Source organism: Ischnura elegans, chromosome 11 (genome assembly GCF_921293095.1).
Source record: "Ischnura elegans chromosome 11, ioIscEleg1.1, whole genome shotgun sequence".
Taxonomy (NCBI): domain Eukaryota; kingdom Metazoa; phylum Arthropoda; class Insecta; order Odonata; family Coenagrionidae; genus Ischnura; species Ischnura elegans.
Genome location: NC_060256.1, coordinates 1,603,173 through 1,622,937, shown reverse-complemented (window position 1 = coordinate 1,622,937; position 19,765 = coordinate 1,603,173). Strand labels below are relative to the sequence as shown.

General features: G+C 38.1%; 1 protein-coding gene across 3 annotated transcripts in view; it reads left to right on the top strand.

Annotated features, from left to right (window-relative positions):
- LOC124167853 (DNA topoisomerase 3-alpha) overlaps positions 1-19,765 on the top strand; it is a 114,450-nt gene that overhangs the window by 78,433 nt on the left and 16,252 nt on the right. For all 3 annotated transcript variants that reach the window (XM_046545895.1, XM_046545898.1, XM_046545899.1), the window contains 2 exons: positions 2,990-3,177; positions 14,320-14,406. In XM_046545895.1, the coding sequence (XP_046401851.1) occupies positions 2,990-3,177; positions 14,320-14,406 (275 nt within the window). The remainder of the gene's footprint in view (positions 1-2,989; positions 3,178-14,319; positions 14,407-19,765) is intronic.

Here is a 19,765-nt window from a genome sequence, read left to right as displayed (position 1 = left end):
TTTCAGCCAATTTTCTCAACTGACTGTTGTACTGGTTAAACATTCAAAAACTCTACAAAACTGATAGTCAGCATGATATATGTATTCTCAAAATTATCTAAAAACTTCCACCACATACCAAGCATACTGATTCCGACTAGTTACAGCTTTCTTTAGCAATCAAAAAATACAAGAATGGGAATAAAGTCACCAAACCTGGGGAATTATTATTTTATAAAATTTAAAATCCCCTGTTTCTCTCTTTAAATATGTTGATACTCAACTATATTGTGCATGATAACGACTCTCTACCAGTTTAACTTCGTTAAATACCATGGAAACAAAAGAAAAACTGTAAATACAAACGAATATGTGACATCGGTGGGTTTATTCAAGTCCTTTGGGTACAACAAGCTCTCGGTTTTGCAAGTAATTTGTGAAGGATTATCAGCTGTCATTAAACCGGGCTTCTATACTGCACTTTACCTGTGGTAACCCTTCAGGTGGGCGCATTTATGATATGAAATATTCATCAAAACATTTAGATAACATTTTTCTTAATTTACAACTGCTAAACCATTGAAGAAACTCCTAAAATTAATCGAGATTTGTTTTCCACCACTGACCGTCGTCTGCAATGCCAGAGCAGACATCCAAGTGACCTCGAAACATTCCTTGTCAGCAAATACATGAAATAATTTAATTTTATGAAGGGAATTCTAATGGAAATAATTATCCAGGTGGAGCCTTGCAGTAAATTGCAGATGTTCTGGTGATTTTGGGCCCTATTTCATTTATTTATAAAGATGGTGGAAAACATGGAAAAAGTGTGAACTCTTGCACGGATAATCCTCAACACGAATAAATCTCAGCTGGATAATTGGGAGTCTGAGCCAGGGACTGAATGCGAGAAAAGTTTCAACTAATGTAGATAAATACTAACCAATTTCCTGTGTATGTGTTATGAAATTTAGCAGAAAATTACCAGCTAACTTCATTGTATATTTCTCTTTTGGATTCTGAAATTATTTCACCAAAGTTTGTGATACACTACTAATTCATCTTGCAGTGGGCGGGGTATTCCTGTGGGCCCTTAAGATAAGGATCAGGAGGAGATTATGTACAAGGATTTCTTTACCCGCTCTTTACCATTTAGACAGAAAATACCAAAAATGGGCTTTGGCCTCCTTAGTAGATTATCTCATGCGGAGTGGATGACTTGCAATCTAGTTAGTGCAGCAGAAGGGTTAATTATCACATAGGTAACCAAGATGTACAAAGGAGGTATGCTGCACTGAGTGCAGTGCCCACCTTGCACTCATTGCCATAGACATCACACCTAAACCCAAAGAGTCAAATTTGATAACTCAGGCGATACTAACAGTGACAATGTACAGAATTTGACAACGGCTATGTGGTGCACAAATGATATGGAACCTCAGTTGAACAACCTTCAGTGGTGAAATTCTTTTGGCTGTGCGCAGTTGGTTTGTAAGTATGAATATGTACATCTATTTCTATGAAAAGTCATGGTCGATCATACAAACTTCAATCGTGTGACTTTCCCAATGGTATAACATAGCATAAAAAATCTAGCAGCACTATTCTATGTACATCTAAATAGATACATATAAGTTGTATACACAATGCTAGGAATGGTCGGATCGGATCCAAATATCCTTGGATATTGCTCTTCATCGGATACTTCTGATCCAAATTCCCTGAATGCATTGGATCTGGAATTTTAAATTTATGCTTCAGTGAATGCAGCATTCCATACGAGGGAGTGGAAATCCAATCCAATCTTCACATGTGCCGTTGCACTGCGATGCTTGTGCTACTCATGAACCATTTTGCTTATTAGCTCTTGTAGGGGTTATGCAACAGAATTTCAGCCATGGAAAATTTTACAGCAAAGTACGACAGGCACATAGTGTGACTCTTACAAAGAGATTTAACAACCATCGGGAGAATCTCAACATCCATAGGATAACAACCATGTCAAAAGTGACTACATCGCAGATAAAAAAAATGCCCTCAACCATCCATCATCCCATGCCTCTGATATTTTTTTCCTTTCTGAGACTACACAGTCTATAAATCATTATCTTCCAAGGAAAATGAGATTTCATACATTAAAAGTTACACAAGAGCAATGTAAGCGTGTTTCATCCCTACCTCATCTCACCCATTGACCTTTTTTATCTTACTTCTAGAGAACAAATGCTAGGTGCTAATGTTGTTCTAAACATTGTTAAATGTGTTGCACATTGCACAGGTGTAATTTAATTTAATAATATACCGATAAAAATGTCTTTCATTGCGTAGAAACATTTTTATTGACATAAAGAGAACCATGTGCGTGCACTGGCATGAAAGTATCGTGAGGAAGTGCAAAATCCACCTCACTGCAACTGAAGCAGTCGCGGGTGAAACACAAGGAAGTATGCAATGAGAAAGTGACAAAATTCGGGGGAAACTTATGGGAGGAATATTAAAATTCAGTCAATGCTTTATCCAAAGACAGAAACCTATTTTCATTTCTTAACGCAAGAGTGACAGTTCAGACCCTGATTGTGTAAAGATTTTATCGTTTAAAAAAATAATTTGAAAGCTTTAAAAAATAATTTTTAATTAGTAAAAATATTAAAATGTGAGTGTTAATCTAAAAAGCATTCCTTTGATTGTATGTACTCAGAAGGTACTTGAATTATTACTTCGTTTTATAGCAGGAATTTGAAAATGCATTTGGATCCAAAAATATCCAATTTGATCTGGATCCAGGTCGGAAAAAAATCCTGGATCCGCCCATCCTTACATAATACCAGTAACTAAGATATATTCTTTCATCTTGAATGTGTACTTTATTAAGAGTCCTCCAAGCAACAGCCTAGTTGCCAAAAATTGTGATAAACTCCTCTTGTTAGCTTTTTGGTGGTAAGGGCCACTTGGCATGTGGCCTGCATCTAGTGCAATGATGTTTAAACCATTGTATTTTCTCTTCATTTAGACTGACTGTCTTCAAAGAAGGCCCCAACAAAGGGAGGCAGTTTTTTGGCTGTCCTAAACCAAGGGATCAACAGTGTGGCTTCTTCAAGTGGGCAGATGAAAATGAAGGCGAGTCAAGCAGTGGCTGGTCAAAGAACAAACCATCTGGCAATCAAAGGGCAGGCAGTGATTGGCCCTATTCCACTCAAGGTATGGTCTTCTGCTCACGGTGCTGGCTATAACAACCATGATGAAAAACTCTTATGGGTCGTCGATTGCTGTAAAAACTATTTTGAATGAGTAAAATGGATGCAAAAATACCTAAGTTTCTCCATTCATCATTAAAAAAATAAAAAATAGACTTTAAAATTGATCGAACAAAGGATAAGAATTTTAATATGCCAAAAGCTAGTGATACTGTTCATACCAGGGCAAGTGAATTCAGCTGACAAGGATTTTATGTGAAAGACAGAGTATTACTGTGCAAAGTATGCTATAAAAGATTTTAATTTGAAAGATCTGACACTTTTTTAAAGCACATCAGTAGCGATACACATAGATGTGCGAAAGAAAGGGGACCCACAAAACGACAGCTATCATTTAATAATAATAATAATAATAATATATTTATTAACTCCGTAGGGATACAATTATCCATGGGTTTCGTCAAGATACAGAGAGACATAAAAGAATCACAAAACACAGATTACAAAATATCAAAAAAAAATTCTTGAACACTAATAACATTTATAAAATATCATTAAAAAATTCTTGGACACTATAATAACCTTTGTTGCATAGCAAGTTTCTCAATCTATTCTTAAAAACCTTTGTTGAGGAAAGGGATTTCATATCAGGGGGTAGCCTATTGTAGATTGCAGCAATAGAGTGATATGGTCCCTTCTGACATTGTCTAAATGAATACAGATAACTGTGAATGTCACTTTTTGATCTAGTGTTGTGACTGTGAAAATCAGAGTTAACACGGAAGTAATACGGATAGCACTTCACAAACATGGCACATGAGAGAATGTAAACACATGGAAGTGTGAGGATCTTGAGGGACACAAACAGTGGCCGACCACTTGTTCGTATTGGAACTTTACAGATGGCCTTAATGGCTTGTTTCTGTAAAGAGAAGGCTTTAGCTGCAGTAGGGGAGTTACCCCAAAACATGATACCATATGACAATAGTGAGTGTACTTTGGCAAAGTACACAGCTTTTAGAACATATATAGAAACAAGAGGAGAGAGTTTCCTTATCATATAAATACCAACTGAAAGTTTCTTATTAATTTCAAAAACATGAGTTGACCAGTCAAGAGTGTCATCAAGCTGTAGACCTAATAATTTCACGGTGGACGAGGTGGAGAAATCCGAATGAGGAGGCAGAGTAGGAATCTCATGAGAGAACTTGTTGCGAAAGAGAATACAAGTGGTTTTAGCCTCATTCAGAACCATTCTGTTAAGGGGGCAACACTGCAACATCTCATCTTTTGTAGTCGAGGCCAAAAGATCCAAGAACACACAGTCACTCAGTCAAACAAAGTGAAGGAGGAGCTAGTTGAATTGCTACTACGAAAGCATTTTCAAAGGCTTTATTTAGTTTGGAGAAACTTGACAATCCAAAAATTCTGGAATGGCTCTCAAAGTATACACATCCGTTTGCCGATTGTATTCACCAAGGCTACATACTTGAACCATTCATATACGTAGAACCAATATAAGTTGAACGATTTCTTTCATTTATTTTTATCAGAAATTTTGTACAGTCGAAATTGTGTTAAGTGTTATGTAAAATGCTTAATAAAAGTATAAGTATTCATGAAACGTGTACCATAAAATACTAAAACGCCTATAAATATGGTAAAATTGCAACATTATAATAACACCGCCAAGATTTTCTATAACACTGAAATCACATGGTTTTAAAACGAATTTTAGCAAAAAATAAAACCACTTTCACGGACCTCTACTCATTGCCAATGATCGCTTGTTTGAGTTACTTTTAACGGAAACTAATATCAGTGCTGAATATATCTTTCGAAAAAATACTTCTCCAAAAGCTAGAATAGCATCTTGGAAAGTCTTAAGTCAAACAGAATTGGAAACTTTTTTTGGCCTCCTATTTCTAATGGGAATATTCCTCTTAGTAGATTACAATACATATTATCAGAAAAATCTGAAATATATAACCTTCTGTTTTTTCGAAATATGTTCATGTCTCGTGATAGGTCTCGTGAATGCCTTTTCAGTAGAGATGTGTGAATAGTATCTGCAAATATGTACTCGAATACCTTGAATACAAGAATGTAGGTCTTTTGCCATAAATTTCTCTGTTTGAAGTGGAAATTTTTTAGAAGTGCAAATCTTGGCAAAAATATATAATGGAATCTTCATGGAGCAAGTGAAATTCGTTAGGGGAAATATTTACTGCTAAAATACACTGTAACGAAGAAAAAAAGAGAATTACTTACACTTACTCAAATTGGTTCTCCTCCCGGTTGATGTGCAGAGCTGCACTCTAATTCTCCCAATCAATGGAACTTCTCTGCGACTCCGGTTGCACAAGCAGCACTAGAAGCTCACAGTCTCCACTTCTTCTAATGGCACTTTCAATGACCCCTCCGATGATGATACTTCAGAGGTTAGATATCTCCGAAAATCAATCTTATCACATAGTTGCGATGACCCCGAGGTGCACCTAGTAGGTGCTTGCGTGTGGCAGAGTTTCAGTTGCGATGAGATTGTGGCTGGAGGGCGTGGAGAGATGAGAATGTGTGGAAGGAATGTCTTGACAACACGGTTTTTATATCTCGAAACATTGTCCGTATGAAATGAGACGAAATTTTACCTTGTACAGTGGAACCTCGTTAAAGCGAGTACGGGCTATAGCGACACTTTCGCTATTACGAGAGATAGCCGATGCACCGTCAATTGACTCTATAATAAGAGTGTTAAAAAATTCGTTTTTACGAGACCCTTTCGGCGTTGGCTCTCGCCATAGCGAGGGTTTCACCGCCGGAAGACGACTCCTTAACCTCTGTAACTGCTAGCGATCTGTTAGAAATGAAGTTAATAGAGTGCTCAGTCTCAAATTTATGTAGTAAACTGTCGTTCGATAAATATAAATATTGATGAAACAATGCTTTGCATGATTTTTATTCAGTGCGGCGCTTATAAATTGTTTGAATAGTTAGTCGTTATTTGAGTAAGGAAATTTAGTGATGCAAAAAAACATCGCCTTTCGTCTGGATTTATGCTTACGTTTATCGGATAGATGTTTATCTGTCGCCGCACCACTCCTGTTCCTGTATATCTGTTCGCAACAGGTTTATTGGCTATTATTTTCTTCACCTCCGGTAAAGCGACAATTCGCTATAGCGAGTGTTTATTAGTGCACCGTGGGGTGTCGTTATATCGAGGTTGCACTGTATATAAATTTCACACATCATTGTGATCGTCTTAGAGTCCCTGTATTATATTTCGGGCAATGTCGGCATAGGGTTTCATTCTTGAGATCAATACTAATGGATCCTGTGAGCAGCGTTTTATGTTGAAATAGTGATCGATTTCAATTCTGTGTGTAATATGTACACAGAGTGGTAATTGTATTCCTGTCTGTCCAACAATATATAATCCTGAGAGATTGATGCATAGCATATCGAGACGCTATCTATCATGAAGTGATTCGGTGTTCTGTGGCATAACTGCTTGAATGTTCAGCAAAATTTTTCATAATTTTGAAACAATATTCGGCAACATTATGGCATTATGGCATACCTTAGAAATAGGCTCTAAGGAAGAATCAATGAAGGGTGCAATGGATTATAATTCATTATTATAATATTATGCCCCTCAATATGCCTTATGGTGATAAAATGTTAGAGCTGACTTTTTCCACGTTATGCACGATAAAAGGCTATAGAAAATTCTGGCATTGAACCTGGGTAAATTAGGTGTGTTACCTTTCCAAGGGATTTATTATCGGTAAGCATAATATTTATTATATTGAAAAGGAGCTACCATGAAAATGGTCTTAACTAATATTTTCTCATATTTTTGCAATGTTTAGATATTGTTAATACGTGAACAAAATAAATAAAAATAATTATTTTATAGAAATAATATTCAGAGGAGTTTCAAATGTATGCATAAATATTTATACCCGATTATAGCACAATTAGGTTTAGAAAAATGTAAATATGTACAATAAAAATTGTGAAAAGATCCAAAAAAAAGATGAAAAAGTGGTTAGATAAAAAATGAAAGGTGATTCCTAGAAATGACGGTGAATACTGAATCATACGTAATATAATAGAGCAGCGAGAGGTAATTCGGAACACCGCGGATGGTTCTGTGGGCATTTGAAAACCGGTTGGAACAGGATTATTATTATTATTATTATTATTTTATGGGCGGTTTTTTTAAAAGGTTTTATAAGTTTTTCGTCGTCACCTTGGTTTATTTCTCAATAAAATCATCATTTTCAGTCATTATTCTTTTTGCATCTCTTCACCGCCTTTACACTCTCCGAAGGGGAGGGCCGCGCACAGGGGAGGTCCGCCGAAGGGGCTGGTTACCGCAACCTTGGACCCCATCCCTCCGCGCATGTGGCCTCCCCTTCCGAGTGGTTGATGCCTCCGTGTGGTTCCGCCCTTGTTACTTCATTCTTTCTTCTCTATGGCGCCATCTTCACTTTTAAAATTGTGTCCCCTGACTCCGTTTCTTCCACTTCAGAAAGAACACCGCTCTGACACCACAAGTCAATAAAAGATTTTGTGTCGCCCTTGCATTTATGATATATATACTCCCTCCTGATTCTTCTTTCGATTCCTTTTTTTAAGTACTCGGCGTATGTTTTTTGAGCCGACCTTTCACCTTTTTCTGTTGCTGTAAAACAATGATATATGCTTGCCTTTGTTTCGGCTATAATGAAGTTTGCCAGTAAATCTCGCTTAGTATATCCGCCCCTTTCAGGAGGTCTCCCCCTGTGTAATTCCAGTGCGCTCCTCACCCTGCGGCCCGTGACTCCTTTTATCCACTCCTTTGCTGTCCGCCATACCTCTCCGGCCTGTCTGCAGTCGTAGAGGATGTGCCAGGCCGTGGCCTGGCTTCCAGGGCATGCTCTGCACACTGAGTTTTCTCGCAATCCCGACCGCGACAGGAAAACGGCGTCTGCCAGGCGATCATGTGCCAGTCTCCAAGACACCTCCCCCTCCCTCCCCAGGACTGGTGCCGTCCAGAAGGCTTTCCAGCACGTAGACTCTCCCCATATGCCGTCCTTGTAGGGCCACTTCTCTTTGTTTTTTTTGGCAACGATTTCTCGGTAAATATCGCTTTTGTGTATGGGAAACGTTCGCGTTCGCTTCGACAGCTCGCTCCGGAAACCGAAGGGGAGAGATTCCTCCGTCGGGGGCCAAGATGTGGGGAGAGGTCCTCCGTTTTCCCCGGACCTCACGTCCATTGTGTCGAGGGCGCTTTTCAATGAGGAGTAGAAACCGTTCCTCTTAGGCCTGGTCTCGAGGAAGTAGGAAACGAAGATTTTCCACGGTTGAACTTCACCTGTGACGTACCGTTGAAAGAAATTTATCCTCATAGCGGTAATTTTTGCCTGCACGTCAGTCAGCCCCAGTCCTCCGCACCCGAGCGGGGCCGTCAGCACGGCTCCGGCAACCCAGTGTTTTCGGCCCCTACCCCACACAAAATCCGTGAGGGCGGCTTGCACCCGCCGGATGCATTGAGGGCTAATGCATTGGGTCTGTAGGCGGTACCAGATGGTCGGGGCCACGAACTGATTTACGACCCTTGTCCTTCCTCTCACGGAAAGGGCCCCTGAAGCCGCTTCCCACCTCCTCAATCCGTTTTGAATTTTTACCTCCAGGTCTTCCTCTAGTCCTTCTCTCTCTTTGATGGTGTCATTTTTAAAAACCACTCCGAGGAATCGGGCACCTTCGGTGGAGATCGCGAAGGGTCCGAGCCTATCCGTGCGCCCGCGCCAGGACCCGACGTATATCCCTTCAGTTTTACTCTCGTTAAGTTCTGCTCCCGAGAGGGCGGCGTACGAATCGAATGATTTTATCACATTTCTTGCAGCGTCGTTCTCCGAAATGAATAAAGTTACGTCATCTGCGTATGCTGATAGCGTAATATGTGCTTCTTGAGTGGGGAGTGGAAAACCTGTAATTTTAGTTTTTAGGATGTGGAGTAGTGGCTCTAGGGCCAGTGCGTACAGCTGGCCGGAGAGCGGACATCCTTGTCTTATGCCTCGCTTAAAGGGGATTGGAGGAGTCAGACTATTGCCAACCCTAACGAGGCATGATGCGTCCTCGTAAATTGTACTTAAAGTTTTTATGAAATTTTCGCCAAAATTCATGCGTCTCAATACATTGAATAAAAAATCATGGCGAACTTTGTCGAAAGCGCCCTTTTGGTCCAGACTTAATATGGCCAGTGGAGAATTAGTTTCATTCGCATATGCGATAATGTCACGAATTAGGGACAGGTTATCTAAGATGGTTCTGCCTGTGACGCCGCACCCTTGCTCGGGGGATACCACCTCTCGCATTGCCGACGACAGTCTCATGGAAAGGGCCTTCGCAATTATTTTGTAATCGGTGGTGGTGATCGAGATTGGTCTCCAGTTCTTCAAATTTGTTCTGTCTCCTTTTTTATGAATTAAATTCAGAATGGCCCATCTGCTGGAGATAGGGAGCATGCCTCTCTCTAGGCTCGCGTCGACCATTGACGCGAAGGGCTTCGCGAGGAGAGTCCAAAAGGTCTTATAGAATTCGGACGTTAGGCCATCGATTCCTGGTGCTTTCTTTCGGTTCAAGCTGTAGAGTGCAGTGCGGAGATCCTCTGGGGTAAGGGGCGTCTCCATCCGCGCTTTACTCTCCGCCGTCAATTCCGGCTGCCCCCGCGAAAGAATAATAAAATCGTCCTCCTGCAGCGCTGAGTCTGTCTGTACGGGGGCTTGAAAGACTTTTTCATAATAGTCTTTTACATACTTCACAAGATGCTGCTTTTCGGAGAGGATAGTGCCGTCGTCTGTTTCCAATGACGTCAGGGGGGGTCGATGCATCCGTGTCACCGATCTTGAGAGAGCAGTCCCCGACGGATTCTCCGAACTTTTTTTACAAGTGGAACAGGATGCATGGGTGCGTCCTCCGCTCAGGACAATAGTTTTCGCTGGACACACCGGTGCGTCCACTGCAGTGAAAGAATTAATAACATTAATAAAATAGTAGATCTTTATTAAAATAGATGTATATGAACTCAGCTTTAATTGTTTTGTAATTCTGTCAACTGACATAAAATGAGAATCATGAAAGTATTAAATTGTATGTCGTAGTTGTTATTAAATTAGTAGAAATTTTAGCATTTAGCAAATTTGTTGGGAATATTAATAAATAGTGCATTCCATTTCACCATATTACCTCTAGAATCAACATCTAAAAATAAGTGTAACTAGGTCATAATCATCAATGCAACACTCGAAATATTTTTCAATCTCAATAGTTATCCATGAAATAAGAAACTAAATGCATGTTGCAGTCCTGTCACTCAGTTTATTATTAGAGATATGTGAAAATAGCACTTTTATTTTAATTTAATAGCACTTTCAATTACAATATATAGCATTTTGTAGCATGTATACAAAATATATATTTTGTTCTTTATTTTCATAATAGGGTGCTCTCATAAAATTAGAAAGATAACTTTTTTTACAAGTTAAGATAAGTAAGTTAAAATTATTAACGTATGCAAAATATGACTTCATAATTATCAATATTCTTGTTGCTAGAGGGCTTCAAAGTTCTCAAAAAATACTAAATTCTTTTGCACTACAAAAACACTCTGTGACGTCAGAATGCAAGTAAGCAGACTTGCTCCATAGCAATAACAAAACATTAACGACGGTGACAAACATCTACGATGATACTGATTCATAACGTGAAGGGTTTGTGAAAAACAGATGTGAATAGTTTAAAAGTTTTTACGGCACTTGTATTGCGCAATGGTTGACTCCGACTTCATAAAGATTCATTCTGGGAACATTCTGAAGGCAGATTAATTCATGGCAGCTTATTTCTTCTCCAGTAATAAAGATTTCTCGGCGCGGAGTTGAGAAGTTGCAAAATTAAATCAGTAATCTCGTTCGCTAGTAATCTAAAGCTTGGTTTGTCTCTCATTTAACTACTGTCGTTTGCTCATTGCTTTTAATGTGTACTTGGTGCAATATTGAAATATGTGAAGTTAACGTTTTGGAGAATTACAACGGATCATATTTTACGCTGATTTACTAAGCATTCATGAGGTCTGGAAGAGATACATTCAGTGTTTCAGCCGTTTGTAAGGTTCAAGTGTAGCATAAGAAATTTGAGTATTTGCATTGTTTGGGCTAATGTGACACCAGAACATTAAGTGAGAACAATAATCTCAGATTGTGGAAATCGCCATGGATGAGGAGAATGAAAAGTAATAAATGCTATTTGTCAAGATTGTATGTACTGGATCTTCCAGTATGCATACATTCTTTAAACCTGTCAATTATTCTGGATAAATATTTCACATGACTGATGATGGAATTTACATATAAAAAAATTTATTGTATAGAGAGATACATAGGTTTTTCTAAAACTGGGACAAATAGTCTACTGGCACCACGTAAACCTATTGTTTACTGGACTCTGACGTCACGCTCAGACAACATGGTGATGGGTCGTTTGGAGCGCAAGATTAATATAAAATTTTCAAATTGGAATTTTACGAATATGTAATACACAGGTTAAAGAAGAACTACTTTCACTGTAATTTTCAGCGGGAAGGATATTTTTTTATCGCATAATCATCCATTTTCAGTTGAATTCCCCATTATCATTTAGTAAATGACGAAAAAGTGTGGTGAAATGCAGTTATTTGACAGTATATTGAGAGTTTAAATAATTATGGGGTAGAAAAATAATAAATTAAGGAATCATTTATCAATGTTTCTCTGCATCCAGGGTGCTAACTGGTGCCCAGATTGTGGAGTGCAGCATTTCCAAACTCAGTTTTCTCTTGGCTGAAGGCAAGAAATTTTTACTTCACACCACAGAAGCTATCAGGGGTCTCTCTCAATCTCTGTAGTAGCTGCTGAAGAAAACACGTAACCATACCAATTTTCAATGGGATTGCTCCACACCTTGGATATATATAATCAAAAATTGTCTGTAGCCAGTGTACTTGGCCTTGTTGATTTTATGTCAAATCAAAGAAAATGCAATATTACTTGAAAATGGTTTGTAAATATTGCGTCTTTGCATTAGGGCAAACCCCACTTCACTGACCACAATGACCATGAGAGGAAGAGAGTTGTCCCCGAGAACTGCTCTCAAGTAGAAAATTCCTTAATAATGTATCTCACATCATAAAAAAGCATCCATCTCTCAAATGTCACGGACCAATTTGTAGCTCCAAGTGTCATTCGAGCTTCTGCTAAACATTTGTTAGTTTTCTGAAAAATGATTTCAGGAAAAGAAGTAAATATTTACGAGTACTTTTTGGGGTACATTACCTCATATTCTCTTATCATTTCAAATTACAGACCATGCTCAATGCTCTTCTTCTCTGTAGATCCTCTTCTCCTTGGGTTTACCCTCTTTGTCATGTAACCTTCACGTCAACTGTGATATTAGCTAACATGTAAGAGATCTATCAACTTTACAAAGTATTCGTTTATGAGTTTGATGATAGTGCCTCCTTACGGCAGATTTCTGAACCCACTGTGCATGACAGCTTTGTTACCGAAACTACACAACATTGACTCAGCATTTGTGGGAGTACTCGAAGCACTCGAATCGAGTACCAACTACTCAACTCGACTCTAATTTTTGAGTGCACGCACATCCCTACTTTATAATAGAAACATGTTTATTATGGCAATACTCTACAAAATACCGTATTATCATTCTAAGGATTATTACGAATGCCAAATTTGAAAGGAATCAAAGAAGGTTGGGTTGAGTGATGTGTGAACACATTCAATGCGGAGCACATCCATTGATGTCCAAGACGAGATACGCTAGTCAGTCGGCCTTTCTCCACCTCCATACGTGACTGACATCCTCTTCCAAGTGTGTGTCCGATGGTGTGCATGGCCTTGAGACATGGCCTTCCCTCTTTCCACCCGTGTGGGCCGTTTGTAAATAGCAGGGTGTGAACGGAAGTTATGGTGCAAAAACAGTAGGCAGTAGGCTAAGTTCTATCTGCTTCCTCACCAGAAGCATCAGACACTCTGTAAATATTGACATATTGTTATCTGTCTATTATAGTGAATTATATTCCCAGATAATGTTTAGCATTTTGTTCTGGGGTTCCTCTCCTCATGCTAATGTGATATTTAAAATTCAAAAACGTGTGGTACGGATTATTGTAGGTGCTCACCATGATGCACCCTGTCTTCCAATATTTAAGAAACTGTGTACATTGCTTATACCTTGTGTGTATATTTATGTTGTATCTGTGTAGGTAAAGAATAATTTCTGTCAGTTTGTGACTAATGACAGCTACCATAGTCACTTTACAAGGGCATGTAAAGATCTTCACAAACATTACATTAGAACTTGTAACACTGCCCATGGACCCAACTCAATGGGTTTAGAGATATTTAACAGGTTACCACATGAGATTAAGCTTGAAAAAAAGACATCAATTTTCAAGGAAAAACTGAAAAAGTTTCTGCAGGTTCACCTGTTTTACTCCATAAAAGAATTTCTGTTGTCCAAACATTGACATGCCCTCTGCTTATATTATGTATATATGTTTAATAATTTAGGATTGTATTTTCTTCTTTTTTTCGTCTACAATTATGACGTGTCCTATATTTGTACATTTGCAACAAATCCTTGGACAAATAAAAAATTATTATTATTATTAAACCTCTCTCTATTTTTCATTCTTAATTTAATAGCCGATTCTGACGACTCATGAAAATCGGGCCTGCATTCAATGTGTTAAAGTTACATGGAATGACCCATACAAATATTTTTTAACTTTGTCATGGATATGAGGTGATTTGACTTCCTTATATTATGAATAACTCATTACAAAGTGGACAAAATAAATTTTTAATGCTATATTCCTTCTAATTTTCTATTAAAATCATAAGCTGTTGGTATCATATTTCTCTTATCACAATCCCGAGGCCTAAATTCAAGCACCAGTTACTCATTTTTTCCCAAATTTAATTTTCAAAAATTGAGAAAACGATATGCTGAGAAACACAGTACATGCATACTTCTTTGTTAGTACCTTTGTCTTGAACATGTTTCAGTTTTCTTGCTGAATGACTATTTGCTTGGATTCCAGGTGGACGTAAAGGCAATCACGTTCAGAGCAAGCGTAGTCAGGATGGTGCGAAACAGAAGAGGAAATGTGGTCTTTGTCGTGAGGAAGGTGAGTTTAATGAACATACGTAGTATTGCGTTCCTAAAAGTGGAATGCATGTACATATACTGCAGCCCTCCAGGTTTCCCTATCCCACACCAATTCATTTTCACCCCTGAATCTCTTCCTCACCTTTGTATCCTTCTTTGTCTGTCCTCGGTATGTATGTACTTGTCCCTTGCTCTTCCTTCCTCTGCGCTCGATCGATTTTTCCTTCCATTGTGTTTCCCACGCAATTGTTGTCTCTCGTTTCACGTGGCCAATCCACCATGTTCTTGTTTTGCATGGAGTGTGTTTTCTTCTGTGTAGATATGTACCTCCTCATCCTATCCGTCCATGATAACCTCAGCCTCCTCCTCCTCCAGCATCAGCTCTCGAAAGCCTCTATCATTTCCTGATCACTTTTCCGATGGTGCAAGCGTCTGAACCATATTGTGCCACGGCACACTGTGTGTGTACTTGTGTAGTGTTTCCAGGTCTCCTGCTTTTTGCTCTTGAGCATTAAATTGGGCTCTTTGATATGAATACTGCCTTAGCTTGAGCTAATCGAGGCTTAATGTCTGTTATATGTACTTCTGCAGACTCAGGTAATGGAAAAATAATGCAGTCTCTCTCCTTTGAAGTGAACATTGCCACAGTTTTTTCTCTTCAACATACCTTATCTGGTATCTATATCTTGGTTTTTTTCCCTGCATATTTCTTTTCATATTTTATTGGTGAAATAAAACCACGCTCACTCAACATGTAGTGTTTGTGGTTGCCAATGGAAGACTGAATGTCTAAATATAAATATTGAGCCTAATTATATGCTGGTGAGTTGATACCCACACAGCACACGGACACCTTTCGGACATCCGGTGACTGTCCGCCAAGTGGCCTACGGACGTCCTACGGACGTTCGAATTTATGCCAAAGTATGTCCGCTGCAAGTCCGCATGTCAGTAAAAAAGGTGGCCTACGGACGTCCTGAAAGTGTCCGCTCCGGACACCTTCAGGACACGTTTAGGTTAGGATTGCATTTTGTTCGATACTAATAAATAATAGGTCCAGACAAGAATTTAAATAAATAAGGCATCAATGTCATGCACAATATTTATTTGGCTTCTTAAAATAATACAATGCAAGAAACTACATAAAAATTATTTAATTTTCTTCTTCCCCTGCAACCGCTCCTTGGCGTGCCTTAGCCAGTTTTGGATGGTAACCTCCATATCTTTTTCAGGGGATGTCACGCTCTCCTGCACTGCTCCTGTAATAATGAAGTATATAAACATTTCATTGTAGCAAGAATTGTATCTTGTAGGTAACAAGCAGATTACATAAGACAGGACGCTACAGGCTCATTAGTCACATGTTTAACATTCTTAAGGTTTCAAAATTAGGAAACCTGTCCATTATAGGCTGAATACATTTTACAAACTTTTCTTTGGCTTTTTCTTGATCTTAAATAAGAAAAGATTTTGAGTAAAAATATTAATATGTTAGTAATGTATATATTATGATAAAGAACATTTTTCATAGAGCAATTGTTGCACTAGATTTTAATCCCAAAAATGAGAAGACTGTTTGCCTGTTAGACCCTGGTGCACCATCTAGAAAAAAATCTTTGATCCATCCTTGCCAGACAGCTAAGTAGAGGTCTCGAAAAAGATATTGGAAAAAGCATTCAAATGGAGGATAATATTTCTGAACTATTGGTCTCTGTTTGAAGATTATGACTACACTAGAGTGAATTGTGGAGGTAAAGAAAAGTGTTACATAAGCTGGAGCTAAGGGAGACTAATGCAGAAGAGCTGAATATGGTATAGGAGTAAAAGAAACTAGAAAATTTAAAAAAGGAAGTTTAAGTGGACTAGATATCTTGGGATTAGTGTGAAAACAGCCACACTGATTTGGCACACAAACCACTTAGCTGCATTGGCCGAGATGCAACTTAAAAAAATAGAAACTTTGAAAAACTAGCAAAAACTTGCTGTAGTTTAGGCCATTCCATGATTTAGATCTCCGAATTCTTCCAATCTTAATAATTAAAATAGATCTTCCAATGTAGTCTGGTATCGAGGCAAAAGTGACAACCTAGCTCATTGGCAATATTCACATTTCGACAGGGACATAACAGGGGAATAGCAGCTAAGGCCTGCTGTGAGCTACTGAAATTTCTATAGCTCCTACAATAACAGCTACTTCAAAACATCTTAGTTAGCTACAGCTGCTAAAAAATAGTAGCTTCTGTAGTACTGTGCAACTACCATCCCTGTTGAATAAGTTATCCCATTCTTAAGTTCTACAGGTGTTATACATCGAACTTTTATAGAGCATGAGATCCTTTTCAACCATGTTTTTTGAAATTATACCTCCCATGTGCAGAACAAAAATTGTTTTCAAATGTTTGAATTACTTGGTAATAGAATCTGCATCTGAAAATAATACATAACAATACTATTTTCTCTACCTTTAGCATGGAAGGGTGAACCTTGTATTACAAGATGTTTAATAATTATTTAAATTTACTTTATATGAGCTCCCTAAACAGGAGCAACTTGCCAAAAAAGTATCCAGACCAAAATTATTCCTCCTTGCCCAAACCCATATAATAATCAAACGAATACTTACACCTCTCTCTCATGCCTTGCTTTAGCATATTCCAGCCAACTCTTCACTGTAACTTCCACACTAGAATTGGTGGCTGTAGCGTCCTGGTTCAGTGCAACATCTGTAAAGAATGAAGACAAATAAGTATACAGACAATTAGAAGAAGAGAGACATACAAACTTATAAATAGAGATAGGAACTAAATAAAAATACAGATAAGCTATTTTTATTCAACTCCACTAAATGAAAGCTATAGTCAGTAGATGCCTCTAGGTAAATATATCAGGTTCAAGATACTCTGCACCAAAATGTGTACCGATAGCAGTACGAAAAGATGCACAAGTTCTATTTTCTGGGTATAAGAATTCATGCAGCAGTTTGAGCAAATAAATGAACCGTGAAACATAGCCGTAAGGTTTGTTTACAAAATATATCACTTACAATTAGACCTTGTTTATATTCATCCCGAGTTTCTTACAGTCGTCCTATAGTTTCCACTAAATTAAATGCATGGATGACTAATAGCACAGTTACTTAGTTTGTAGTTAAATTAGTTTATAGTTTAGTAGGTTAGCAAAGTTTGGCACAAAAAATATATTAAACGCTATAAAGCTACGTCCGAATTGTAATTTTTTAATCCCTAAGCCTTATCTTTACTGACATAATAGATCATTTATTTATTTAGGACCTAAAATTTTTAATTATTAACCTAGTTCCATTAAACAGATAAAGAGTATAAAAACTTTTTGTAAAAAGGCTAAACATTGGTGGTTATCCTATCATAACATTAATGTTCTTTTTTGATGCGTGCGTGAATATACATATCGAAAGAAATGACACGGTGTAGTCCGATTTCAAAAAATTAATAATTTACGTGAAAACTATTAATCATACATGCGTGTTGCAAAATCCCCCGGTTACACGTACCATTCCTAGTTACATTTATTGCCGAGAACCCTACTTTATTGCACTGATTTAGGAACGGAACGTTTGGACTTTCAACAAATTCAGCCGTAGTCTACGTTATCAAAACAACAGGTTCTATTTTGTACGCTAGCACTTACATTATTTCCTATACGTTCTCGCGTACAGAGACTATAGTACAAGAACTTCCTCTTTAAATTATATCATTAAACAAGGAACAAAAGCGAAAATTTCACCATGAACAACAGAAAAAGACGCTACCTTTTGTTGCCAAGTAACGGTTCTACCAAGACAGTCATATTGTTCCAAGCAGAGCCATATTTTTCCTCGAGATATTACAGGCTGAGTTATAAGAAATATAAGGAGCATACGGAAACACTATACTCCCGCAAGTGAACCCCAAGAAAAAATTATTTAGATGTCACAACAAACTTACTTGGAATTCAGCTGCATCTTTGTAACCAGCGAAACCACCATGAAACATGGCTGTCTCCGGTGTTCCGTTCCCGTTCCGCTGTTGGAAACGTTGGAAAGGAGGAACGGAGGAATGTGGAGAACCCTGTATCGCGGAGTAGCGGTAGATTTAAAATTCGTTCGCCACCAAAAAATCTAGAATTTCAATATAAAGTAAAGGTACGGCAGTACTTACCTTCTATTGCCTATCCTTAGATTGGACAATTACAATGTCTAATCTGGGAATGAGGCCATCGATGCCGTGATAATTTTAGGAGAATTCTCACCATTAAAAATTAAAATAAATTTAAAGCGTTATGTTTCATTAAAATACTTTCCAATCAATCGCCTCTGAGATTTTTTAATCCCTAGAGAGTAAATATTAATTAATCAATAAGTTGAAAGAGTTCATTTAACCTGTAGGAATGGAATGTCCCCGAGACGGCTACGCGACGTCCGCAGGACATTGGTACATAATATAAAATTTCAGTAAAAATTGATAAATTCCATTATTCCTGTTGTTAATTTTTGTAAAAGTTGGTAAATTTGTTTAAATTTAAGTAAATTTTATAATCATGAAAGAATACGGGTTTATTGTTCATCCAACGCTTCTCAATCCTACAACATGCGGAAATTTTTAATTTTTTGAAAGCTGCTAAAATTGTTGCTAAATTAGTTTAAACTTTAAAATTGTTATAAATAATGTAGAGAGTAATAAGTTCGTTCAATTGTTGTTGTTTAACCCGTAAGGCATGTAGAAATTTTTTACGCTCGTCAATGTTACTAAAATTGTTGCTAACTTTGTTTAAACTTAATTAATTGTTATAAACAATATAAAACTTAAAAATAGCGTTCATTTGTTGTTCTTAAACTATAGAAGCGGTAAAAAAGTCAATTTTTTTTTTCGTTAAATAGTTTCTAATTTCCTCCCAGAGTCCACACAGCGTAGCTCCAACAAGAGGATTACATTTGGTTACCTAAAATAATCCTCAAAATATCTCTTCCTCCACAAAAAATTTCCTCTTCCTCGATCGGGAGGAAGTATTCTGGCTTCAGAAACGAGAGAGAGTTTTTTTTCTTTCTCCCTTCTCCTATACTCCCTACTCGGAGGAGGATCTCGAGACTTTCTCTCGGAGTTCCTCCATGAGGAGGTGAGTGTTTTAAGAGGAAACCAAAACTCCCAAACCCTGCATAATGGGACACTAGCTGGACGTCCGCTGGACATCCGAGATAGGACAGTGAGCGGACGGATAGCCAGGACAGCCGGCGGATGTCCTCTGGCTGTCCTGAAAATCCGCGGACACTGAGAGGACGCGGCGGACGAGCAGCGGACGTCCTCTGGCAACGATGTGCTGTGTGGGTAGTGTTCGCCATTGGTTGCAGAGTCATTCCTTCTTTA